At 42.5% G+C, this 26,807-nt stretch overlaps 1 protein-coding gene across 1 annotated transcript in view; it reads left to right on the top strand.

Moving 5' to 3' along the window:
* LOC138737301 (uncharacterized) overlaps positions 1–26,807 on the top strand; it is a 302,978-nt gene that overhangs the window by 272,769 nt on the left and 3,402 nt on the right. Inside the window, 28 exon segments of the mRNA XM_069888055.1 lie at positions 1,103–1,377; positions 2,387–2,544; positions 2,694–2,775; positions 2,834–3,040; positions 3,282–3,383; positions 3,613–3,681; positions 3,886–4,151; positions 4,584–4,745; positions 6,206–6,308; positions 8,580–9,043; positions 9,139–9,273; positions 9,410–9,532; positions 9,679–9,995; positions 10,245–10,394; positions 10,538–10,933; positions 17,303–17,320; positions 19,185–19,502; positions 21,182–21,282; positions 22,287–22,361; positions 22,477–22,538; positions 24,088–24,298; positions 24,519–24,945; positions 25,032–25,250; positions 25,671–25,710; positions 25,976–26,115; positions 26,177–26,233; positions 26,461–26,589; positions 26,662–26,779. Coding sequence (XP_069744156.1) covers positions 1,103–1,377; positions 2,387–2,544; positions 2,694–2,775; positions 2,834–3,040; positions 3,282–3,383; positions 3,613–3,681; positions 3,886–4,151; positions 4,584–4,745; positions 6,206–6,308; positions 8,580–9,043; positions 9,139–9,273; positions 9,410–9,532; positions 9,679–9,995; positions 10,245–10,394; positions 10,538–10,933; positions 17,303–17,320; positions 19,185–19,502; positions 21,182–21,282; positions 22,287–22,361; positions 22,477–22,538; positions 24,088–24,298; positions 24,519–24,945; positions 25,032–25,250; positions 25,671–25,710; positions 25,976–26,115; positions 26,177–26,233; positions 26,461–26,589; positions 26,662–26,779 — 4,924 coding nt within the window.

A 26,807-nucleotide genomic window follows, 5' to 3' on the forward strand; every position in this document is an offset into this window, starting at 1 on the left:
ATTTAAAAAAGGTATAAACTTTGATTTCAATTTATTAAATCCTGATCAATGTATTATGTATGATCTTGTATTTAAACAAAATTATTCATGCTTAATTAAAACATAATTAAGTATTATGTATGTCACAGTATGAGCCCTTCAGCTCCAGTTATGCCAACCTATATGAACGTGGTCCAGGATCAGAAAATCATAGCAGGAATAAAACACACACGAATAAGAGTGTGGGGAAATACGCACAATTTATACTGTAGGAAAGTGGTAACGGCAATAAAATACATATGTGGACAATTAATAGCGAGCGTCGGAAAATCACAGTGGGAATGAAATATGCACACACACACACACACACACACACACACACACACACACACACACACACACACACACACACACACACACACACACACACAATGAAATGGGTACATACAACAATCAAGGATAGGTAGATAGATATGTCTGTGAGAGAGAAAGTTGGGGAGAGAGAAAGGGTGGGGAGGGAGAGAGTGAGAGAGACTGCGGGTAGGCAAAGAACTAACTGCCTTTTCCTTTAAAGCCCCTGTGTCCCAGTGTGCCTTGGTATAATGAAAGGGTTGTATACATGGAGCACTCATGGAGGGGTTTCTATGCCGCACAGAATTCTGGGAGGGCAGGTCCACCATCACTCAATGTGTCACTTTGTCGCCAGTGGAGGATAGGCCCCCCTCTGCTCTGGGATGCCGGGTGTTGAGTGTGAAAGGGTACAGAGAACCATTTAATATTGGTCCAGTGTGAATGGCAAAAATGGCATTTTGAACCGGTTGTTGAACCAACAATTTTCTGATTAGCCAATATGAAAAGGGCTTATGATTCATACGTCTTCTGCCACCTTACTATATCTTATCTCACTGTAGCAGATCCTTCTCTTCCTTTCCTCTTCTATCTTTATCCAACATTCTCTCGATGCTGTACTTTACACCCCATTCACTCCTTTTAGTGACATTCATCTTCTTGTCACTTGCATGAAGAAGTTGATTTGCAACACACAGAATTTATAGAAAATCTTTCTTCTTGTTTGTGTATATCTATAAACTATATATTGTAAGATCATTTTCTTTTGGAATAGGTGAATAAGGAGTGTGTGAAGGGGCTGTGGGCAGGACAGCAATTGGAGCTGGTATTTCTTCAGAATCGCAACCCGGAACGAGGCAGCATACAGAATGCCAAGCAGGTTTTGAGAAACGTGATCAATTCTTCCTGTGACCAACCAGTTGGCTACCCGATTTATGTATCTCCTCTGACCACTTCCTACGCTGGCTCACACAAACAGCTGAAGAACATCTGGGGAGGTCCAATCAGTTTAGAGAACCTCAACTTGTGGTTCACCTCCCGGTGGCAGAAGTAAGTGCTGGTCTACACTGGCTCCCAGTGCCCTTGCTCCATCAATTGTATGTCTGATCCATGTATTCATTAACACCTTGGTCTCACTTGGTCCATTTCCCAGCCTGTTCTAAGTTCCTCCAGTTCAACAATAACCCCACTCTGCCCCAAGCTGTTGCTCGGTTCTTCTGGCCTCTTATCCACATTTAACACCCATGCCATATCATATCAATCTAACATAACTTTTCCAAACTCAGGTTAAAGGCACGTTAAAGAAAGTTGTTGGTGAAATTGAGTAAATAATCTTTGGTCTGAATATCTCAGAACCACATCTTGTAGGATTATTATTATCAAATTGGAAGGTCTGTAACTGCAAACTCAGGACTGGTTTCGAGGAAAGTTGTAGATCGACATCAGAAATCCTCTTTGATATGTGTCCACTGGTTTCACGTGGAAGTGTGACAGACAGTGAATGTTATGAAATATCAGGATTTTTTTCCAATGAAGATCCCTACCTTTAAGGTGATCTATAAGTGCAAGTTGTTGCTGGTCAGAAACAGGCAGAGGGATGACCAAGTGAGCCGATCATTCCAAATTGTCACAAAAGAAGGTGGTGTTTATTTTACAGCAAATGCATGCATTCACCAGATGTTTCATATTCTTTCAAATTCAACTTCAGAAGTGCAAATAAACAGTGTATTTATGTATTTCAGCACAAATATTTTTAAGTCTTGGATGCTTCATAGTGGTAAGGTGATTACATTGAATCTTGAAGGTGCACCATTGCAATACACACCTGACCATTTTGTGGCTTAAACTAAACATAACTTGCTTATTTGTCCTTTAAGTTTTATTCAGTTATCACACAGAGAATTCTATTTCTCAATGAATTTTGAAGTTTGTAATCAACAGAGTATTTAACACCAAGTGATGGGACGTATTAATCATTGTAGCTATTTATGCTGGAATTGTCTACATGGCTCCCAGATGTCTAGGATTAAAATCTGATGTAATGTCTTTGCAAATCTAGATTGCGCAAGGGCTGCACTGGAGGTAACATTGACGATTCAGATTGTGCTGGAGCTTCCTCTGGTAGCACCAACCCCTCCATTCACAGCATCAACTCTAAGAAAGCACGCGACTGGAGGCCATGTTCAGCACGCACACAAACTGCTCACCCACCGAGGGGTAATTATTGTTATTGTTGTTCTCCCTCCCTTGAAGCCTTGTTATCTACTTCCCTCTAAGGCATGCCTTAAAATATGCACCTTTAACTGAACTTTTGGTCACCTATCTGAAGATCTCCTTAAGTTCCTCGCTGTTCTCTTTGATTTCAGCTTCTTTGAAAATCCTTGCAAACTTTGACTATATTGTAGCGACTACTCCCGTAGAGCCACTAAATGAATGCACATACACAAGGTTAGTCAGCAAAAGACTGTTTATTTGAGTTTGCCTCCTCCTTTTATATCCCTCCCAGTCTGGGCTCCACTGGACAGGGGGATGACATCACCACATGCTTGCTGCCAATCTGCGGGGCTGGCATGTTTAAAGTAAACATGGTGGGATCCCCGTGCCCTCTAGAAAGAAGCATAGCAGTTCAGTATGCCACTACTCAGCATGCAGCACCCGCCCTGCAGCTCCACACGTCCGCTGATGAGCCACACCGGCGACGATTCAGAATACCGTTCTATGAGCTCGCTTGACCCGCTTCACGACCACTACACTACCCTCCCCTCAAATTGACGCCCAAAACTAATGAACTGGCCGCACGCGCCTTGGGTGGACGCCCTCGTCGCCTGGGATGGGGGCAGTGAATAGGGGAAGTAGGATCCACATGTGCAGGTTTGAGTCTGTCCATACTAAACAGTTGCGAATGCCCCTCGATGTCGAAAGTATAAACAACCCTGTCCCTCTTAACCATGCAGAAAGGGCCATCATACAACTGTTGCAATGGTGATCCTGGGGCCTGTCTGCATACAAACACAAAGTCAGCGACGAGGAGAGGAGGAGGCACATGCTGATTGGGGGTACCATGCCAGTTGTTTAGAATAGGTTTCTGAATTGCAACGCTGTGTTGAAGTTCCTGGAGCACATCCAGGTCAGAGAAACAGAAGTTGGATGAGAAGTGAATGTCCCCTGGAACTGAGAGAACCGAACCGTAAATCATCTCCGTGGATGATAACGGCACGTCATCCTTCGGGGCGGTGCATACTCCCAGTAGAACCCATGGCAACTTATCAATCCAATTCGGCCCAGTGAGTCGGGCTTTGAGTGCACACTTGAGTTGTCGGTGGAAATATTCCACAAGACCGTCGACTGCGGGTGGTATGCTGTAATGTGATGCAGTTGTGTGCCACTAGAAGTGCGCAAGGAAAGTCCATAATGCAAAAGTGAATTGCGTTCCACAGACTGAAATGATATGTGTGGGAACTCCAAATCTCGAGATCCAATTAGCCATGAATGCTCTGGCACATGTCTCATTGTGTCCAGGAGGAACTGGCGGAACCTGGTGTACTGATTGTCTGCCAGGGGGTGTGCAATGAATTCACTCACTTTAGCTGCTGCCGACAACATGCCAGAACTTTGTGTCCTCAGCCGTTATGCCACGAAGATGAAACTGGGTTTCAGCCTGATTAAGCCATACCTGAGGTCGGTGGGTCCAAAAAGGAGGGAAGTGAACTCCCACCACGTTAACTGCAGCTGTGGCAGCTGCTGCTGCTGCGTCCATGACAACTGTAGATTCAAGCTTCGACTGAATCTTGTAGTTGGGGTCACCAACTGTAGCGACGACTCCAGTAGAGTTACTAAATGAATGAACATACACAAGGTTAATCAGCAAAAGAATGTTTGTTTGAGCTTGCCTCCTCCTTTTATATCCCTCCCGGTTCTGGCTTCACGGGACGGGACGGGGGAGGGTATGATGTCACCATGTGCTTGCCGTCAATCTGTGGGACTGGCGTGTTTAAACATAGTGGGAGCTCCGTGCCCCCTAGAAAAAGGCGTAGCAGTCCAGTATGCCTCTACTCAGCCCACAGCACCGCATGTACGCGGTCCATTGCCCAGGTGAGTACACAGTGACCTGGCCCGCAGCTCCACATGTCCGCTGTGAACCGCACCAGCAATGGTTCGGAATATCGCGCTATTCGCCCACTCGGCCCGCAACACGGCCACTACAATATTATGTTTATTGGTGCTTTATATTTTAATCTTGATTTGAGATTTATTAGCTGCTATTTATTTTGGGACTACATTATCTGGCCGCCACTGCAAAGATACTCCAGTGTATCAGAAATTGCATCGCGAAGGAAGTGGCATGTTTAGCGTAGTGATTAGTGGAACACTGTTGCAGCTGCAGCGATCGGGCTTGGGGTTTGAATCCCATGCTGTCTGTAAGGAGTTTATATGTTCTCCCCATGTCTGTTTGGGTTTTCCCCGGGGGCTCTGGTTTCCTCCCACCATTTAAAATGTACTGGGGGTTGAAGGTTAAGTGGTGTAATTGGGTGGCACGATCTTATGGGCCAAAAGGGCCTGTTATTGTGCCGTATGTCTAAATTTAATTAAGTTTCAAGCTTCCTTTTATTGTCATGTAATAAGACAAAAAATGTAATATGTATTGTCACGTCATCTACTTTTGTTTTTTACTGAATTCACTAAGGACAGAATATATGTCAACTTTTGCCTGCCCTAAAGGCAAACAAATAACTTGTCAATGGAAGAGGTTGTTGAAACATGTGGAAAAAAGTGTATAAAGGTAGCAATTCTGGGGAAAATATGGATAGAGGAGTTAGGAGTGAAGATAGTGGACACAGAGGGGGGGGGTCAGAGTGATTCAGGGAACAAGGAGAAAGATGCTGAGGTGAACAGGAAGGAGGGGAAGAAGGTACATGAAGTAAATTGGTGGAATTCTGGGAATATGGAATAAATTCTTGTGGTTAGGGGAAGGATTCTAGAGAGAGGGTAAGGGGAGGAGCAGGTGGAGGGCAAGTCTGTTGGATTCTGGTGATGAGTGGACAAGAATTTTGGGTTGGGGATAAAGACAATAACTATGGTTGAGAGATGTAAATGATGGCATATCTGGAGTTAAGAGGTAAAGGGAGGAAACTGGATGAAAGGTAAAAGTAGAATTTCTGAAGATGCGGGGTAAATGAAGGATTTCTGGGATTGTGGTGTCAGGGAGTGTGATCAAGTAAAGGAGGATTCTGGGATGGGTAAAGAGAAAAATTCTGGGAGGGGTAAATGGGGGATGTGAAGGAAATTCTGGAAGGGGGAAAGGAGGGTGCTGAAAAGAGAGGGTTAAACAGGATTGCAGAGGCATGCGCTAGTAAAAGGAGGGTTTTAAGTTTGAAGTAAAATCTGATCGGAATGGTATAATAAGAGTGTGGAATATTAGCAGATATAATTTAAAAAATCAACTTGCTGAGAAACAAAAATTTTTCAAGGCTGAATGTTTCTGGAGAAGTAGCATAGATTCTGACAGTCTTTTGGGATCTGCTGTCAGAGTGCATTAGTCATTCTGCATGTGACGGAATCCGTACAGTTCTGCATATTTTATAAGGATATGAAAAAGTTATTGACCGACGTCCATTGCTGGGCATCTGATCAAGTGAGACAGAACGATCAGCTGCACTTCATAATGTGAAACACTGAACCACAGAGACCCAATTGTTTAATGTTCCACTCTTGATAGGAACAATTGTCACAGCTCAGAAAAGGGTGGGAGAGGATCCACCTGCTCCTCCCCTTACCCTCTCTCTAGAATCCTGTACCATAAATAAGGATTGTTGAGACTCTGCCTCATAAGGACTAACAATCCTTGGCTGAAGAAATTTAGAGCAATTGATTTTTGCAGTATATTTGACAAGCTCATGCCAGTTATTTACGTCTAATGCCCCTCAACTAAATAACAGGACAGAAACCAAATTTAGCATGGAGGCTGCACGTTCAAGTTCCAGGCAAGTGCACCATTTTGAATCTAATTTCCAGTTCTTTCTTCCCATCATCAAAAGCCATGATTTCAGCTTTGTGGACTCCTTTCATAACTCTCTCTCTCACTTGCGACATGATATAAAGCAAAGTTGAATTCTTATGTGAGGTACTTGAACATACTGTAGTACGATTCTTAGAGATGTATAGATCAAATAAAAGAAAGCACAGCAAGCAAAGGCAAATGATATGTTTGTCACAAAGCACTGTAGTGCAGAAAAAATCTTATATTCGTTTGGAGCTTTGGTGACAGCCTACCTGTTCAAAGTTCTGTACTTCTTGTCTAAGAAGGATATATTGGACCCACAGGGGGTACAATAAAATTTGACTCCTAGAAACAAAAGTTCTGTACTGTGAAGAACGAGCAGAATTGCCAATATTCTCTGGAGTTTAGGAGAGTAAGGGATAATTGAAATGTGTAAAATTCTTTAAGGCCTTTAAAGGATAGGTGCTAGGATACTGTTTGCCTTGGGTGGAATGCCTCTGACCAGGAGTCACATTCTCAGTACAAGAGGCTGGCTATTTTAGACTGAGTTGAGAAGGTAAGCGTTGAGAATATTTGTTTTTTTTTTTACCCACAGAGGTTGTTGATCTCAGTTGTTAAGTACATCCATGGTGGAAATCAAATCAATAGACTTTGGGCATTCAAGCATTCATGAAGAATTGATTGGGTGGGAATGTTCAATTAATAACGAGGTTTGTCTGTGATATGATTCGGTGTGGGAGCAAGTTGGAGAGATGGTGCTACCAACTACAACTGCTGTCCCTTTTAATTCTAATGTTTTGACCCCAATAATGTGAAAGGGTTTTGGGTATACAAAGACAATGGGTGCCAAACATTCTAACGATGTTTTTGTCTTGAGTTTCATCTTTGCAATGCTATTTGTGTTACATTAGCCAGTTGGTGGTGACAATGTTCCTTTAATATACCGTTGTGGTTTAAATTGTAATCAGTCCATCTTCAGGAAAACAGCAGCTCCATTCATCAGCGCATCAGATTATGCTTTAAGCACATGTGCGTAGGAAGCAGGAGCTGACCGTCCTGATCATCATACTGGTCAGGTTTTTTTACTGCAGCGTCATTTCCCTGTACCAACCTGATAATATCCCTTAATATCTAAAAATATATCTTGAATATAGCATTGAGTATCACAGCTTTTACAGAGAGGAAAATTCTCATTTCAGTACTGAATGGATAACTCCTGGTTGGAAACTTCTCAATCAAGGAAAATATCACTGGGCATCGACTGTTGAACTCAAGAAGATCACCTCTTACTATTCTGAATTCTAAAGGGTATGGGCTCAATCTTCTTAATTTCTCCTCAAGAATCTCAGGAATCAATCTGGTGAACCTTTGCTGCAATTCTCCTATCACAAGGGGACCATACTTTACATTAAAAAGATCAAGCCTACACTAGTAATTGCAATATGTTGTCTTTACCCTTGTACTCAAATCCTATTTCAATAAAGGCCATATAGCATCTGCTGCCCTAATTGCTTGCTACATATTGACTTTTGCACAGACATCCAGGACCCTCTGACCATTGACACATTGCATTGCATTAAGGTGATATAGTGGTGTTCACACTTGAAGTTCAACACCGATTACTAGCAAGTGCTCTACTATGGGTGAAGGTGATTTCAATCTCCACTGAATAAGACTTTTTTAAAAGAAATTTTTTTTATCAATCAAAATATTTTCTAGCAAAGTGTGAGGATTTTTGTTTAATATCTGGCTACAGTAGCCAGTTTGTAATGGAATGAATAACAAACAGAAATATGATCTAAACTTGAAGTGTGTTTTTTACAGTGAAGCAAGGAAAATCATTGAGATAACCGGTTTGCCTTGAAATGAAACATATGTTTCTCTGAGACAAATTGAACAGTCAGACCATTTTGAACCAATGGAAACAGTTCTGGGAACCACCTCCAAGGACACACATTTACTTGCATTGTTTTTTAACCTTGCCACCCTCTTCTTAATCTTTCTCTTCACTAAAATTCTTACTTGCTGCATGTGGTAAACCACAGTAATGCTGTGATTAGCTACTCCCAGCTGGACACGCCTCCCGAGATCGATTCTACCAACCCATTGCATGCTCCCCATTCATTCTGCCAGGATCAGTCGATGAGGCTGGCTGCTGCTCTAGTCTATAGTCAATAAAAGCCTATCGGTTTCACAACCTCAGTCTTCTGTGGTAATTGATGGTGCATTAATTTTATTGACTAAATTTTTCAAGAAAGATGAACCAATACCTGAAACCCATTAAACTCAACATAGTCCCTCAATCGTCTGACAGTCCGAACACGTTTGAACTCTGGCTACACTACTTTGAGGACTTCCTGACGGCGACAGCAAATGCTGTTAACAAGGGCGAGGACAGACTGAAACTCCTCTTCTCACGCGATGGATCCCTGGTCTTCCCAATGATTCACAATGCAGAATTGTATACAGAGGCTATGAGTACCCTGAAGGGCCAGTACTGCAGAAGGGTAAACGAGATCTACGGAAGGCACCTCCTGGCCACCGGAGGCAGTGACCCAGTGAGTCAAGCACCAAATATTTACAGCCCCTCCAGGTCCTTTGCAGGGCATGCAATTGCAAAGCCATGTCGACCACCCAGAACGAGGGGACCTTATCTGGGACGCCTATGTGGCGGGCATCCGCTCTGGATACATAAGGCAGAATCTCCTGGAGCAGAAGGTACTCAACCTGCAAAGGGTGGTTGAACAAACAGAGATGCTAGAGGTGGCCCTCCAAAACTCGGATGACTACTCAGCCACCTTGTGGCTGCCAAGGGGGCCACCATCTTGGGATAGGACTATCCTGCGCTGAGAATGACTGGTTGCAGGCATCATCACACCCCTCTAGTGACCTGACCTCGGTTGCTGTGGTGGATGATCGCCCCGAGGAAAGGCTGTCCTGTCAAGGAGGTAGTGTGCTTGAGGTGCAGGAAAGTTTGCCAGTCTAAACCGCCCGTGAAACTTAGCAGTGCCATGTACTGACAGTCACCACCCTGAACAGCACAATCAGTGCCATTTTCTTTATGGACCAGCGATGTCATGTAAGCCATGGGGGCTGCCATCTTGGACCGCTTGGTTGGCACCATCTTCTTGGGTCTGCTGCACATGTCATTTCAGATGGAGAGCTATGCATCCGACTTCACCATGGCTTCCACACTCAGCCAAGCGGGTAGACCTATCACCTTTTCACATACCCTCCAAGGCCCTGAAATCCACCACTCCTCAGTCAAAAAGAAGACCCAGGCCATCGAGGAGGCAGTACACCACTGGAGGCACTACCTCGGTGGTAAACGATTCACCCTCCTTACGGACCAGCAGGCAGTCACCTTCATGTTCAACAACAAGCAGAGAGGAAAAATCAAGAATCGAACTGTCCACCTATAATTGCACTATCCTATACTGACCTGGAAAACATAATGAGCCCTTGGAAGCCCTATCCCATGGGACGTGCCAGTGTCCAAATGGACAGATTGCAGACCCTCCAGAACAACTTCTGCCATCCCAAAGTGACTAGGTTCTTCCATTTCATTAAAGCCCAGAATCTACCATACTCCATTGAGGAAGTCAGGACAATGACTAAAAACTGCCAGGTCTGCACCGAGTGCAAACCGCACTTCTACTGCCTGGACAAAGTGCGCCTGATCAAAGCTACATAGCCCTTCGAGCGTCTGAGCATCAACTTCAAGGGGCCTCTCCCTTCCTCAGATTGGAATGTGTATATCCTCATCATCATTGACGAATACCCAAGCTTTCCTTTTGCCATCCCCTGCCTGGACATGACCACCCGGCTAAGTCATCAAGGCCCTCTGCGATGTCTTCATGATCTTTGGATACCCCTGCTTCACCCACAGTGATCGGGGGACCTCATTTATGTGCGAAAGCAGTACCTGCTGACCAGGGGCATTGCCACGAGCAGGTCCACAAGCTACAATCCCAGAGGGAATGGGCAGGTGGAAAGGGAGAATGCCACGGTCTGGAAAACCATCCTCCTGGAACTGAGGTCACAGGGCCTCCTTGTTTCCCACTGGCAAGTGGTCCTCCAAGATGGGCTCCACTCTATACGGTTACTTTTACCTATGGCCACTAACAGTATGCCTCATGAACACGTTTCCTTTCCTTAGGAAGTCTTCAACAGGGACTACGTTGCCTGTCTTGCTGACTTCCCTGGTTCCAGTTCTGCTTTGGAAGCATGCCAGGCAATCTAAGACTGACCTGTTGGTTGAGTGTCCACCTCCTTCACACAAACCCTCAGTTTGCCAATGTTGGCTTCCCTGAAGGGTGCGAGGACACGTTCTCGATCCGGGATTTGGCACCATCAGGAGCCCCTCTGACCACTCTTGACCACCAAATGACAATCTTCCCCACTGCTAACTTGGGGGTCCCTGAACCTGCTGATGACCACACTCCAGCCCCAGCAACTGTTGTCACCCACAGTACACCAGCACCACACTTCCTCATCCCTTCACTCTCTCTTCCCCCTGGTGAACTGTATCTGGTGACGACAGACCGACCCCACAGGCTGCTCAAGGCGCCACATCTGCGACTAGCAGTTACCACGTTGTTTGCAGCGGCAGAGACCCCCTGACAGACTTAAATTGTAATTATGTATATATATTTGCTTTGTCTTTTTCACCCTGCAGGATTCTTCTTAAAAAGGAGGGGTAAATGTGGTAAACCACAGTAATGATGTGATTGGCTACTGCCAGCTGGACACGCCTTCTGAGATCAATCCTACCCACAGTCCCTTGCATGCTCCCCAAGGCAAGAATATGAGGGAGTTTATAAAAGATTGGATCCCTAAGACCCTAGGATGTCCAGAACTACAGCAAGAAATGGAAATAGAAAGGGCACATAGAGCATTGGCCTCTAAACCACAACCACAACAAAAACCAAGATCTATTTTAGTAAAATTCCTAAGATATACTACAAGAGAAAAGGTACTGGAGAAGACAATGGAAAAAGAAAGAGAGGGCAACAAACCACTGGAGTATAAAGGGCAAAAAATCTTCATTTATCCAGATATAAGTTTTGAACTCCTAAAGAAGAGAAAGGAGTTCAATACAGCAAAGGCGATTTTATGGAAGAAAGGGTATAAATTTATACTAAAGCATCCAGCGGTATTGAAAATATTTATTCCAGGACAACAAAACAGACTATTCTCGGATCCAGAAGAAGCACGAAAATTTGCAGAACAATTACAAAAATAGACTGAGGGATGAAGACGGGTAATGAGAGTAAAAATGATCACGATTGATATGTATGTGGGTAAAGAGGTATAAGAGTGAATAGATACAATGTGCATACGTGAATATATCTGTACTTAGAGGAAAATATAGATAGTATAGACAAGAATTAATAAGGGAAGGTAATGGAATAGAGAGAATAAGGAGGGAATTAAAAGAGTGACCTTTGTTACATATGAAAAGCAAAATCTTTTCTGGGGGGGGCTGGGTGGGGGGGAATAGTGGTCACTGCAAAATCAGTTGACGCTTGCGAGTGAATTCGCAAACCCAAATGGAGAGGGGAGATGTGGTTGTCCGACAAGGGATAAATGACAACTCAGGAGGGGAAGGGGAGATTGGGGATAAAGAAGATATAAATAGGGGAATAAGGAAAATGTTTGATGTTGTAGGAATGCTGTCTTATAAAGAGTTTAAAATAAGAAAACAGAAATGGAAAAGGAGGAAAGGTAATGATGGAAAAACGGAAAGAGGAGATAAACTATAAAATGGCTACGCTGAACTATATGACTTTAAATATTAATGGAATACATAACCAAATTAAAAAGAAGAAACTACTAAATTTACTGAAAAAGGAAAAAATTGATATAGCATTTATCCAAGAAACACACTTAACTGAATTGGGGCACAAGAAATTAAAGAGAGATTGGGTAGGACATGTAACAGCAGCATCGTATAATTCAAAAGCAAGAGGAGTGGCTATATTAATTAGTAAAAATGTGCCATTTAAAATAGAAGAGGAAATAATAGATCCAGCAGGGAGATATGTTATGATAAAATGTCAGATATATTCGGAGTTTTGGAATCTACTTAATGTATATTCACCTAACGAAGAAGATCAAAAGTTTATGCAAGATATCTTTTTGAAGGTAGCTAATACGCAAGGGAACATACTAATAGGAGGGGATTCCAACCTGAATTTGGATTCAAATATGGATAAAACGGGGAAAAAAATTAACAGAAATAACAAAGTAACCAAATTTATAATTAAATCAATGCAAGAAATGAAACTTTTGGATATATGGAGGAAACAAAACCCAAAAGAAAAGGAATACTCATACTACTTGGCTAGACATAAAACATACTCAAGAATAGACCTATTTTTGTTATCAGCTAGTATGCAAGATAGAGTAAGAAAAACAGAATATAAAGCTAGAATACTATCGGACCATTCACCCTTAATATTAACAGTAAAGCTAGAGGACATCCCCCCAAGAATGTATAGATGGAGATTAAACCCCATGTTACTTAAAAGGCAGGATTTTAGAGAATTTATTGAAAAACAATTAAAAATGTATTTTGAAGTAAATACGGAATCAGTGGAAGATAAGTTTATACTATGGGATGCAATGAAAGCATTCATTAGAGGGCAAATAATAAGTTATGTAACCAAGATGAAGAAGGACTATAATCAGGAAACAGAGCAGTTGGAAAGGGAAATAGTAAATATAGAAAAAAAATTAGCAATGAAGGAAGATACAACTAAAAGAAGAGAATTGGCGGATAAAAAAATAAAATATGAAACACTACAAACATATAAGGTAGAGAAGAATATAATGAAGACAAAACAGAAATATTATGAACTAGGTGAAAATCGCACAAAATCCTAGCATGGCAGCTTAAGACAGAACAAGCTAAGAAAATGGTATTGGCATCAAGGAAAAAAGACAAACAAATTACATATAATCCAAAAGAAATTAAGGAAAACTTTAGAGAATTCTATGAACAATTATACCGAACTGAAAACGAAGGGAAAGAAGGGAAAATAGATGAATTTATGACTAAAATTGAACTACCAAAACTACAAATAGAGGAACAAAATAAATTAACAGAACCATTTGGAACAGTAGAAATACAAGAGATAATAAAAAAAATTACCAAACAATAAGACACCAGGGGAGGATGGATTTCCAATAGAATTCTACAAAACATTTAAAGACTTATTAATTCCGCCCCTCCTGGATGTAATCAACCAGATTGATGAAACACAAAGCTTACCAGATTCATGTAAAACAGCAATAATTACAGTAATACTAAAACAAGGGAAAGATCCACTCTCACCAGCGTCATATAGACCAATATCTTTGCTAAACACAGATTATAAGATAATAGCTAAACTATTAGCAAACAGATTAGCAGAACAGGTACCGAAAATGGTAAATTTAGACCAAACTGGATTTATCAAAAAAAGACGCACAACAGACAATATTTGTAAATTTATTAACTTAAACCTGCAGTAGCAGTTGCTTTAGACGCAGAGAAGGCCTTCGACAGAATAGAATGGAATTATTTGTTCAAAGTATTGCAAAAATTCAGTTTACCGGAGAAGTATATTAATTGGATTAAAGCATTATATAAGGGACCGTTAGCGAAAGCGACAGTAAATGGACATGTATCAACGCGGCAGGGATGCCCACTATCACCTTTATTGTTTGCGCTAGCTATAGAACCACTAGCAGAATTGATAAGAATAGATAATAATATAAAAGGAATAAAAATAAAAGACAAGGAATATAAAATCAGTCTATTTGCAGATGATGTTATAGTGTACTTAACAGAACCAGAACTATCAATAAAAGAATTATGTAAGAAATTGAAGGAATATGGAGAAGTGTCGGGTTACAAGATAAACGTAAATAAAAGTGAAGCAATGCCTATGAATAATGCGGATTTCTCAAAATTTAAGAAGGAATCTCCATTCAGATGGCAAATGCAGGCAATAAGATACCTAGGTGTACAAATAAACAAAAATCTAGGCCAATTATATAAACTCAATTATAATCCACTAATGAAAAAATTACAGGACGATTTAGAGCATTGGAAAGATCTACCACTAACACTAATAGGAAGGATAAACTGTATTAAAATGAACATTTTTCCAAGGATATTGTACTTATTTCAGGCATTGCCAATACAACTGACAGAAAAATTCTTCAAAGAGTTAAAGAAAATAATAAGGAAATTTTTATGGAGAGGGGGGAAACCGAGGATAGCACTAGATAAATTAACAGAATGGTATAAACAAGGAGGCTTACAATTGCCAAACTTTAAAAATTATTATAGAGCCGCACAATTAAGATACCTATCAAACTTTTATCAAACAAGGGAAAAACCAGACTGGACGAGATTAGAATTAGATAAAATAGGGGAAAAGATACCTGAACACATATTATATAAGTGGGATGAAAAATTGGTACAACATAGAACTTCTCCAGTACTACATCATCTCCTCAATATTTGGAAGAAGATTCATGTAGAAAGAAATAAAACAAATTACCAATTACCAAAACTAATATTGACGCAAAATAAGCTACTCCCTTTTACAATAGATAACCTTTCCTTTAGAGAATGGGGAAAAAAAAGGGATTAAAAGAATAGAAAATTGTTTTTCAGGAAGTAGATTCTTATCCTTTGAACAAATGAGAGATAAGTACAATATAACTGGAGATACAATGCTGGCATATTACCAACTGAGATCCTACTTGAAGGATAAATTAGGAAGCAATTTGAGGTTGCCAGAGGGAAGTAACCTTGAATATGTGATTACAGATACAATGTTAATCAAAAGATTTATAACAAATATGTATATTAAACTGCAAGAAAAGGAGAATGAGGAAACAAATGGTAAAACTAAACAAAAATGGGAACAAGATTTAAATATAAAGATAAAAAAGGAAACATGGGAGAATTTATGTTCTGGAACGATGAGAAATACAATAAATACGAGGCTACGTATGATACAATATAATTGGTTACACAGACTACATTACACCTCAAAAGTTAAATAAATGGGACCCAACAGTATCTGATAGATGTTTTCGATGTAAAAAAGAAATGGGAACAACAATTCATGCAATCTGGACATGTGAGAGAGTAGAAAAATTTTGGGAAGATCTCAATCAGATATTAAATAAAATAACAGAAAACAATATACCAAAGAATCCAGAGATCTTTCTCCTAAGTAACATAAAAAACAAAGAATTTGGAATTGATTTGGAGGATGCACAAAAAAGATTTGTTAAGATAGCCCTGGCCTTAGCAAAAAAATGTATTATGTCAACCTGGAAATTGGAAGATAATTTGAAAATACAACAATGGTATATAGAAATGAATAAATGTATTCCATTAGAAAAAATAACATATAGTTTAAGAAATAATATTGAAATATTCGAACAAATATGGGAGCCTTACATTAAATACAATAGCGAAAACCTACCGGGGACAAACATTACCTAAGTTGATGGAAGGAGAAGGAAAGAAAAGAATGGACTCAGTAGAATTTCTGGTGTATTTTTGTTGAATGACAACATTGTCTGACGGGTTTAATGCAACCTAGATTGTATACCTAAAATGGATGAGGGGGGGGGGGGGTGGGGGGGTGGCTTGGGAGGAGGGAGCGGGGGGGTGGGGAGAAAAAGTCACTGTATATGTGTGAAAAAGAAAAAGTGTATATCATGGCTAATGTGATTTATGGAGTGAAAAATAAAAAATTTAACATTAAAAAAAAAACTCTCGCACCTTCAATCCAATATCCTAAATATCATCTTCCTTTTACTTTAGTCTCATTAAAGGGTCCTGCCTGAAACACCGCTTGACCATTTCTACCCATGGATGCTATCTGACCCACTAATTTCCCCCAGTAGCTCATTTACTCAAGATTCAAGCACCTGCAATCATTCTGTTTATCTGTTTAAGTGCAATGATTACCAGCCTGGAGAGATGTGGCTACCATGCAGGCTTTGTAAAATACTCTATGTGTGGACTGTCTACCTGGAATACATCCATGTAGTTGGAGCTGCCTCAGATTAGTCTTTCTACTCAGACACTAAGGCAGGGCCACCTTTAGGTTCTGGTGTAGAATGAACCACATTCACTTAAGTCAATGAGTACCCGAATAACCCAAGACATACTATACGGGCAGCATGGTTGGCATAGAGGTTAGCGAAATGCTGTTACAGCGCCAGCGATCAGGACTGGGTTCCAATCCCACGCTGTCAGTAAGGAGTTTGTATGTTCTCCCAGTGTCTGCATGGGTTTTCCCCAGGGGCTCTGGGTTCCTCCCACCATTTGAAACATACTGGGGGTGTAAGTTAATTGGGTATAAATTGGGGTTCATGGGCTCATGGCCCAAAATGGCCTGTTACTGTGCTGTATGTCTAAAATTAAATTTTTAAAAATTTATACTCCAACATTCAAAGTCACAAGTCCCCCTCGAGCCAGTTGTGCATGTATGTTGAAATAGTCATGGTGCTGGGTGGGGAGAGGGGAACTGGTCTGTTGAGGGATGCATTGTGGGAAGTGAAACAGAATTCTATCCACATTCCATCAAATGTATATTGAACTGAACACAAACTTAAGCAATGTCTGAGCACAGGATAGGCTGTGGACTCTCCTGCTGTGTACATGCTCCATTACTCTGAACACCTGGCCACTTCAGCATTGTTTGCTCTTGATTATAGTTACATGCTAACATAAATCTCTGTGCAGATAGCTACAGTAAAATAAAGAAAATATTCAGAAACATTAGCAACAGGGATGTGCATATTTGTGTAAGGTCGGGCCTGAGTGAGCATTAAGTCTCTCGGGTCTATCTGCCCCTCACTGAGATGGTAGCTAAACCTTATCCCTTTAGACCGATCAATCTTGGATTTAAAATGAATGTTTGTGGAAGAATTCTCACTTTCTGCTTCCCTTTGCAGCAGTTTTTAGGTCTGAAGGTAATGACCTCTGATTTGCCCACGATTAAATTGTCAGCTTTTGCTATTTGCTTAATTGTACAACACAGAAACTGGTCCTTTGGCCCTCAAGTATACGCTGACCATTAACCATCCATAAAACTAATCTTCCTTCAATCCCATTTTTTAAATTCCCCCCATTATTTCAACTCCAACCCTCTCTCCCCCACAGAAATTTTGCCATTCATTTACACATCTTTTGTATTTTTTTAAATCTTAATTTAATGTATACTGTTTTTTTTGAATGAAGTACCTGATCGGCTGCAGCAGGGAAGAATTTCACATGTACGTTGTACAATATATATGTGTCATTAAAGTTACCAACCCCCATGTGGGTGGTGGGAGGAAGTTGCAGCACTTAGAAGAACCCCTCATGTCTGAGGAAGAATGTTGAAACTCCACACAGATAGCATCAGAGGGCAGGATTAAACCCAGGTCACTGGCACTGTGTGTAGTACTGGTTCTGCCACTCTGCTGCCCAATACCTCTTCAATTGGCGCAGCTTGCAACGCCACTGATCTTTGTGTCATCAGCACACTGGTGTCGCAAATCTAAAGAAGCACAGTGACAGGCTTGTCTGCACAGGAAGGCCATGCTAGTGTTTACCCTGTACACGAGCCTCCTCTCACCCTTCTTTTACTCATTTTTGCCCACTTTCTCTGGTCATCACAACAATGGCATTGTTTGAAAGCAGAGCAGAGAGGAACGTCCTGGCATCGTGGCCAATATTTATCCCTCAAACACCATCTGTATAACAAACTTGTTTGTGACTGTCACAATATGGACATCACTGGGTGCCCATTTCCTGTATCACAGGACTGTAGAGGTGGTCTATAAATTCTGCATATTTCTGCACAGGTTTGAAATCATCAGATTTCTCGGGCATGTTTATTTAGTCCACTAAAAGTGTGCAGCCTATTCTGTGTTTATTTCCAATTTGCTTTTTTTTATAAATGAAAATACCCTCATGGGGTTAGGTATTCTTAGTCTTATAACCAACATCTCTAGGTGCCATGGTCTTGTGATTAGCATGTAATAATCAGCAATTTCTCAGTGAGGTGTTTTCTGAATATCATTTGATTGCTAGCCATTTTCTTTATTGTAGTTAGTCTTTCAGTTGCTGTACCAGTTTTACTAAACTATGCTATTAATCATTAAGCCTGCAGGATTTGCAGTTAAGAGTGGTCTTGATGTCATTTAACAAGATCAGTACTCCTGCCTGTCAATACCTGCGATACCTCACATACCCTCCTATCATTTCAACAACTTCCAGTTCCCTGGACATGACCATCTCATTTTTACCATGGATAACCAATCTCTATACACCCCCATCTTCCATAGTGAAAGTCTCAAAGCACTTCATTATTTTTTCAATAACGGATCTAACTAGTTCTCCTCCACCACCAGCCTCCTACAGCTTGTCCTTACCCTCAATAACTTCTCCTTTGACTCATTCCCCTTTCTCTAAGTCAAAGGGGTAGCCATAGTACCCGGATAGGTCCCCGCTAAGCCTGCCTTTTTGTTGGCTATGTGAAGCAATCGATGTTATAACGTACACAGGCAAGGCACCTCAACCCTTCCCCTACTACATCAATTACAACATCGGTGCACCAATGATGAGCTCGTCAACTTTATCCACTTTGCTGCTAACTTTCACCCAGACCTCAACTAAACGGTTCATTTCTGGCAACACTCCATTTGCTCGATCTCTCTGGCTCCATCTTGGGAGACACCCTCTACAGTTATTTTCTATGAACTTACCAACTTCAACAGTTAATTTGACTACATTTCTTCACACACTAGTTCTTTCTCTCAATTCCTCTGCCTCCTTTGTATCTGCTCCCAGGATGAGGTCTTCCATTCCAGAACGTTAAAGATGTCCGCTTTCAAAAAATGTGGCTTCCGCTCCACTGCCATCAACTCAGCCCTTACACACTTCTCATCTATTTCTCACACATCTGCCCTGGCACTCTCCTCACCGAGATGCTGCAAGGACAGGATTCCTCTTGACCTCATCTACCAACCACCAGCCTCCATCCACCATATTATCCTCTGCAATTTCTGCCACCTACAATGTGATCCTACCACCAGATACATCTTTCCCTCTCCACTTTCTGCAGGGATCGCTTCCTCCAGGAGTTCCTTTCCCCTTATCGCCCCCTTGGTACCTGTGATTGCAAGCAATCCTACACTTGCGTCCAGACCTCCTTCCTCACTAACATTCAGAGCTCTAAATAGTCCTTCCAAGTGAAGCAGGACTTAACTTGTGGTGCTCCCATTGTGGCCGCCTCTACCTCAGAGAAACTGGACGCAGACTGGGATATTGTTTTATTCAGCACCTTCAATCTGTTGGCTGCAATAACAGGAAACTCTCAGTGGCAAGCCATTTTAATTTTCCACACAATTCCTACACCGACATATCTATCGATGGCTTTGTGCACTGCCAAACCAAGGTTACTGAAAATTGGAGGAACAACACCTAATATGCCATCTGGGGGAGGTCTCCAAGCAGAATGGGGGGGGGGGGGGGGGTCTCTCCAACCAGAGGGCATTAACATCGATTTCTCCAATTTTTGTTAAACCCCCTCCCCCAAGTCTCTCTCTTCCCTATCCCTCTGTATCCTCTCCTCCAGCTCCCCTCTCCCTTCCCATCCCTCCATTAAGAGAGCTATCCCCTCCCCTATCACCTCAGCTTTTTTCTCTTCCACCCTCCCACCTATATTAAATTTGTCAGAATACATATGTGACACTTTATACAACCCTAAGATTATTTTTCCTGTGAGCCAGGCAGTGTAAAATGTGCTTAAAGAAAGAAATGCAAACAAACTGACTGCAAATACAGAGGAAAAAATTCAATAAGTAATCATGTGCAAATTAAGAGTCCTGTAATGAGTCTCTGTTTGGGTCTTGTTTATGAGTCTGATGGTGGAGATTAGCAACTATTCCTGAACATGCTGGTACAAATCTTGCAGCACCTCTACCTCTTTCCTGATGCAGTAGCAAGAACAGACCATGTCCCGGATGGTGTGGATTCTTGATGATTACTGCTGCTCTCTGATGGCAGCATTCCTGGCACGTTCTTGATGGTGAGGAGAGTTTTGCCTGTGATGTACAGGGCTGTGTCCACTACCTTTTGCAGGGCTTTCCACTTAGAAGTATTGGTGCTCCCTATACCAGGCAGCTGGTCAGTACACTTTCCACTACGTTCGTTTAGGCGCCTCACCATTTGGCGTGGGTGATCATGTCTCTCCATCCATCAAATGTTCCACTATACATCTGTAGAAATTTGCCAAGATTTCTGATGTCATACCAAACCTCTGAAAACCATTGAGGAAGTAGAGGTGCTGACGAGCTTTCTTCACAATGACGTTAGTGTGTTGGGTCTGAGATAGTGACTCCTAAGAATTTAAAATTACTCACCCTCTCCACCTTTGATCGTACACCTCTGGTTTTCCTTTCCTAAAGTCTACAATTAGCTCCTTGATCTTGGTGACATTGAGCAAGAGGTTGTTGTTAGTGTACCATTCAGCCAAGTTTTCAATTTTCCTCCTGTTAGCTCTTTTTATACAGCCAACTACGGTGGTATCGTCAGCATATTTGTAAATGGTGATGTTGTTGCACCAAGCTACAAAGTCATAGATGTTAAGAGAGTAGAGCAAGGAGCTAAGTGAAGCTCTGATGCTGACGGGGATTGTGGAGGAGATGTTCTTACCAATCTGTACTGATTGTGATCTGGAAGTGAGGAAATCCATGATATAATTATACAATGGGGTATTGAGGCCAACATTTTGGAGTTTGCTGAACAATTTTGAGGGGATGATGGTGTTAAATGCCAAACTGTAGTCAGCCAAGAACATCCTGATGCATGTGCCTTTGCTGTCCAGGTGTTCCAGAGTTTTGTATAGAGCCATCGAGATGGCATCTGCCATAGACCTGTTGCTGCAGTAGGCAGATTGGAATGGATCTATGTCATCACTCTGACCATGGGAATCTCTTATGTGTTAGCCTGTGCTCAACGCCATGCCCCTTTCTCTCTCCTCCCCTCTTTCCCCACACCTTTTTATTCAAGCGTCTGATGGCTTTTTTCTCATGCCTTCACGAAGGGCTCAGGCCTGAAGTATCGGTTACCCTTTATTTTCAAAAGATGCTGCATGCCCTGCTGAGTTTTTCTACTACTTTTATGCATTGCAATGTACCTGCCTTGTACTTAAGAGACATCCTGTGGTAGATATTTGCTGAACTACTTTGATTAAAGTATTCTGGAACTGGGTCTGGCATTTTATATAAACAGTCTGGAAGGCTATATCACAGATCGTCTTTTTATGGCTGGATTACTTTACCTTCTCTGAACAATGCTTTTAATCTTCTTCAGCAAACCATGATTTTAAAAAACATGAACGCATAACTAGGTTAAAGTAAAAATCAGCTTTATGGTATGGATTCAGCATTGAAAGTGGGATGGTCAGGCTGGCAGAGACAGTCAAGATGAAAGGGAATTGTGGAAAAAAGGAGACCAGAGTCATGTTAGGATATTTGCTGATGGAGGAGGGGGAATGTGGACAAAGAAAAGTGGAAACAGTCAGGGAATTGTGTGTGGAAAGACACATTCAGTGGGTCCCAAGAGCAGCGAGTCTGAACATAGGTTAGTTAAATAGTGACCTTTATTTACACATGTGGGTGGGTAAGTTGCAATAGGGATAAAAGAGACACTCTCTCTTTTTTGCCAGATTGTATGCACCCTTGCATCAGACGCAACAGCTATCTGATATTCACAACCACTCGAGGAGAGATAGCTTTAAAATCAAGTAATAAAATACGATGCCCACCACCCCTGATGCAATGCAGGCATGCCTCTTAATTAAACTAAACTAGGGGCAGTGATTTCTAAACACACAATACAACAGCTCCCAACTGTTTGTCAATGCATGCCTTACCAATGACTTTCCAGTGTCACCCACGATTACAAACCTGGAGTGGAGCTAGGCTTTGTCCCAGGGGAAGAAGAAAAGATGATCCACATGTGGTGGGCTTTATAGTGCCATCAGCCGGAGAGTCTGATGCAGGGCCAATAACTCGGTAGGCACTCACCTGTTGGCGGAGCTTGACCTTGATTGGCAGGTGAGGTGATTTTCAACTAGGTACCTGCCATTAGGGTCACGTGACACACGTGATCCTCCATATTACATTCCACTCCTCGGAAGTCACAACATTCACTGATCATAATATAGATTAATACAGCCCAGGTGCTTTTCTAATGAATTGACAAATACAACAAACAAGGGTTGTTTCAGGCTTGAGCCCTTCATCAAGGTATGAGCAAAATGAGCAGGCGCCCGATCAAAATGGTGGTGGGGAGGGGCAGGGAGAGGAGCACAGGCCCAAAGGCAGGAGGTAATCGGTGGATAATGGAGTGAGGGTACACAGCACTAACTGTTTCTCTTCAAGTCACAACTTGTCAAGTACACATCCAAATACATTTTTAAATGATGAGGTTTTCTGCCTCTATTGTCCTTTCAGACAGCAATTCCAGAACTCTACCAACCCTTTGGTGAACATATTTTTCCTCTACTCATTACTTTAAATTAATTACCTTTGCTTTTCACTTCTCTGCTTAGGAAATAGGACTTATTTATACTGTGTGGGACCTCATTATTTCATACACATCAATGAACTCCTCTCAGCCTTCTCTGTTCACTGTCTACTCCCTATCTTTCCTCATAGCTAAATTTTTCAAGCCTTGGCCATGACATTGTTAATCTCCATGAAATCACATCTTTGCTGGAATATGGCACCTAGAACTTTACAATAGTTCTCAAACTATTTCTTAATTCTTGTTGCATCTTCTTTGGCTTGGCTTCGCGGACGAAGATTTATGGAGGGGGTAAAAAGTCCACGTCAGCTGCAGGCTCGTTTGTGGCTGACCAGTCCGATGCATACAGTTCTAGTAAAACCTCATTGATCTTACATTCTTCAACTTTTGAACCTCTGTTTATTGTGCATTCCCTTGCCCTATGGAATCTCCCAAAATGCAATACCTCTCACTTCTCTTGATTGAATTCCATGTGTCACTCTAATTCTTCGACTATCCAAATAGGACAGCATGGTTAGCATAGCAGTTTGTACAACGCTGTTACAGCACCAACTGTTGGGACCGGGGTTTGAATCCCATGCTGTCTGTAAGGAGTTTGTATATTCTCCCCATGTCTGCATGGGTTTCCTCCGAGTGCTCTGGTTTCCTCCCATCCTTCAAAAAAACGTACTGGGGTGGTGTAAATTGGGTGGCACGGGCTTGTGGGCTGAAAGGGCTGTTACTGTGCTGTAGGTCTAAATTTAAACTAAATCTTTCTGATGTCCAAAACTTCCATCCTCATACTCAAATACAAAGCCCATTTTTGAAACCTGTCTCCAAAAACTTTCTTATATCCTCTAAATTTAAGTCAAAATCATTAATATGTAGGCTTAAACCAGGGGGCTGAGTACCTATTCCTTTGGAACTCATAAAGAACAGTATTCAAGGGACTAAAAAAAACTATTAACTGGGGTAAACCACTGTATGTATATATTTTATCTGTCTGGGCATGCCTATTGGCTGACTGAATAAAGGTGACTGTTCCACATTTCCCTCCTCAGTTCGGGACAGTCGACCAGCAGTGATGTGTCTTAATTCTATTGTGAATAAAAGCCTATCAGATTTGCTCAACTTCACTCTTTTGGAGTCATTGATGGTACATCAATTTTATTCTCAATAGTCTTGACTATGGAGCAGATCCTGAAACCAGAGAAGCTGGAAATTGACCCTCAATCACCTGAGGCCTCTATCAACTTTGAACTCTGGCTGTGCTATTTTGAAGTGTTTCTGCAAACATCTTCAGCCATCGTTCGGTCGGAGAATGACAAACTACAGGTACTGCACTTGCAAGCCAGGACCCTGGTATACTCAATGATCAGGGACGATGCGTGGTATCCAGAGGCAATGGACATATTGAAAGGCAGACCTGAAAAAGGTCAATGAGGTCTATGCCAGACACCTCCTGGTGACTCAAAAGCAGTGACCCTAGGAATTGAACACCGAGTACCTCCAGGCCCTGCGATTTATTGGTTGGGCCTGCGAATGCAAGGTCATGATAGCCACAGAGTAGATGGAGGACCTGATTAGAGATGCCTATGTCACAGCCATCAGGTCGAATTACATCCGCCAGAGACTGGTAGAGCAAGTTGAGCTCAGTTTGTGGAGGGTGGTCGAATTGGCAGGCTCACTGGAGGCGGTCCTTCAGAACATGGAGGCCTACTCAACCGACAACATAACCACCTCATGGTTACCCTGGGTATCAACTTGGGATGCACTGCCACTGTACTGTCCTACCAGTGAGCTGACCATGGCGGCCGTACTCTGTGAACACCTAACACCGCTACCGCCATGTCCCAGCAGCGACCCGACCATGGCCACTGTACTCCATGAGCATATACATACAGAAGGCTACTTTTGCGGCCTGGGCAAGCACCCGTGGAAACGCTACCCAGTGAAAGACATGGTTTTCTCCAGCTGCAGGAAGAAAGGGGACTACACTAAGGAGTGCAGATCAAAACCACCCCTTTCTAGCAGCACTGTGTGCAGGCCATGGGGGCAATCATCCCTGGGAACTAGCAGTGCCACGTGTGAATTGTGGGGGCTGCCATCTTGGAGACCTGGCAGTGCCTCGTACAAGTCATGGGGGCCGCTATCTTGGGCATCATCTTTGAGATCCAGCAGTGCTGCCTGCTGGCTGTGGGGGCTGCCATCTTGGATGCCATCACCTCCCGACTCAACACTTTAACTCTCCAACGCAATAACAAGCAACAAGTGACCCTGGCTTCCATCACACTCGACCAGAGCATTCCTCATCAACTCTTCAGATCAATGATGGACATTCAGGTAAACGACCACAAGACAAGTTGCCTGCTTTGATAGCGGGAGAATGGAGAGTCATCCACCCCAACATGGTGCAGCGCTACTCCCTCATGGTCAGGCCAGTAGGCCAAAAAATCTCCTTTGCCTCGGGTCACATACGACAGATGTCTGTGGCTACTGTGTAGTGACTCTGACCGTGCGGAGCACAGATTACAAAAATTCTGCGCTGCCGTGCTACTGGGACTTGACTTTCAATGTCACCTTAAAAGCGAGATGATGGAGTATGAGGGGCCCCATCTACCCTTCATTGTCTGCAACCAGCAGTTTTTAAATCATCTATCGCGCTCCACCTACCCTTCAGCTTCCTCCCACACCGCACAGAGTCAACAACCTGATTGCCCATTGCACTCAACCTGCAAACTCTGCACCCTCCATTGCTTATAGCCAACCTCACCCCTGGACTGTAAACCCATCGCCACCAAAAGTAGGTGGTACAGTGATGGGGTCAAGGCCTTTATTCAGGCGGAGGTGCAGTGACTGCTCAACAAGGGCAACATTGAGGCCAGCACCAGTCCTTGGAGAGCACAATTGGTGGTAGTGAGGAATAGGGAGAAATTCAGGATGGTCATAGTCAACAGTCAGACCATTATTAGGGACCATAAATGGACATACACCCCTTCCTTGTATAACCAATATGGTGAATCAAATCGCATAATATCGGGTCTTCTCTACCATCGACCTAAAATCAGCATACAATCAGCTCCCCACCTGCCCGGAGGACCGCCAATGTACTGGGTTTGAGGCGGATGGCTACATCTATAATTTCCTGAAAGCCCTCTTCGCCATCATCAATGGGGTCTCAGTCTTCCAGCGGGAAATGGACTGCATGGTAGATCAGTACAAGCTTCAGATCACATTCCTATATCACCATCTGCGGCCATGACCTGCAGGATCACGACCTCCACACCACCAAACTCCTTAACCTCACGTACAATAAGGCTAAACACGTATTTCACACAACCTGCCTTGCCATTTTGGCTTCATCATTGAGAACGGAGTCATTGGTCCCAACCCTGACTGCAGGCACCTGCTTTTGGAACTCCCCCTTCCCCACAGCCTTAAGGCCCTGAAAAGGTGCATAGGCTTTTTCTTTTACTATACCCAATGGGTCCCCAACTATACTGACAATGCCCACCCCCTTGTTAAATTCAACTCTTTTCCCCTAACGCCTGAGGCCCATGCAATCTTTAGCCGCACCAAGGCAGACATTGTCAAGATCACAATGCATGCTGCGGATGAATCCATCTTGTTCCAGGTGGAGAGCGATGCGTCAGACTTTGCTCTGGCCACCACCCTTAATCAGGTGGACAGACCAGTCGCTTTGTTTTCCCGCACCTTTTAGGCCCCTGAAATGTGATACTCCTCTGTCGAGAAGGAGGCCCAAGCCATTGTCAGGGCAGTACAGCTCTGGAGACACTTCCTCGCTGGAATACTATTTACCTTGCTGACTGACCAACGTGCAGTTGTATTTGTATTCAATAACCAGCAGCGAGGTAAAATCAAGAATGACAAGATATTGAG

The sequence above is a fragment of the Narcine bancroftii genome, chromosome 6 (assembly GCF_036971445.1).
Source record: "Narcine bancroftii isolate sNarBan1 chromosome 6, sNarBan1.hap1, whole genome shotgun sequence".
Classification (NCBI taxonomy): domain Eukaryota; kingdom Metazoa; phylum Chordata; class Chondrichthyes; order Torpediniformes; family Narcinidae; genus Narcine; species Narcine bancroftii.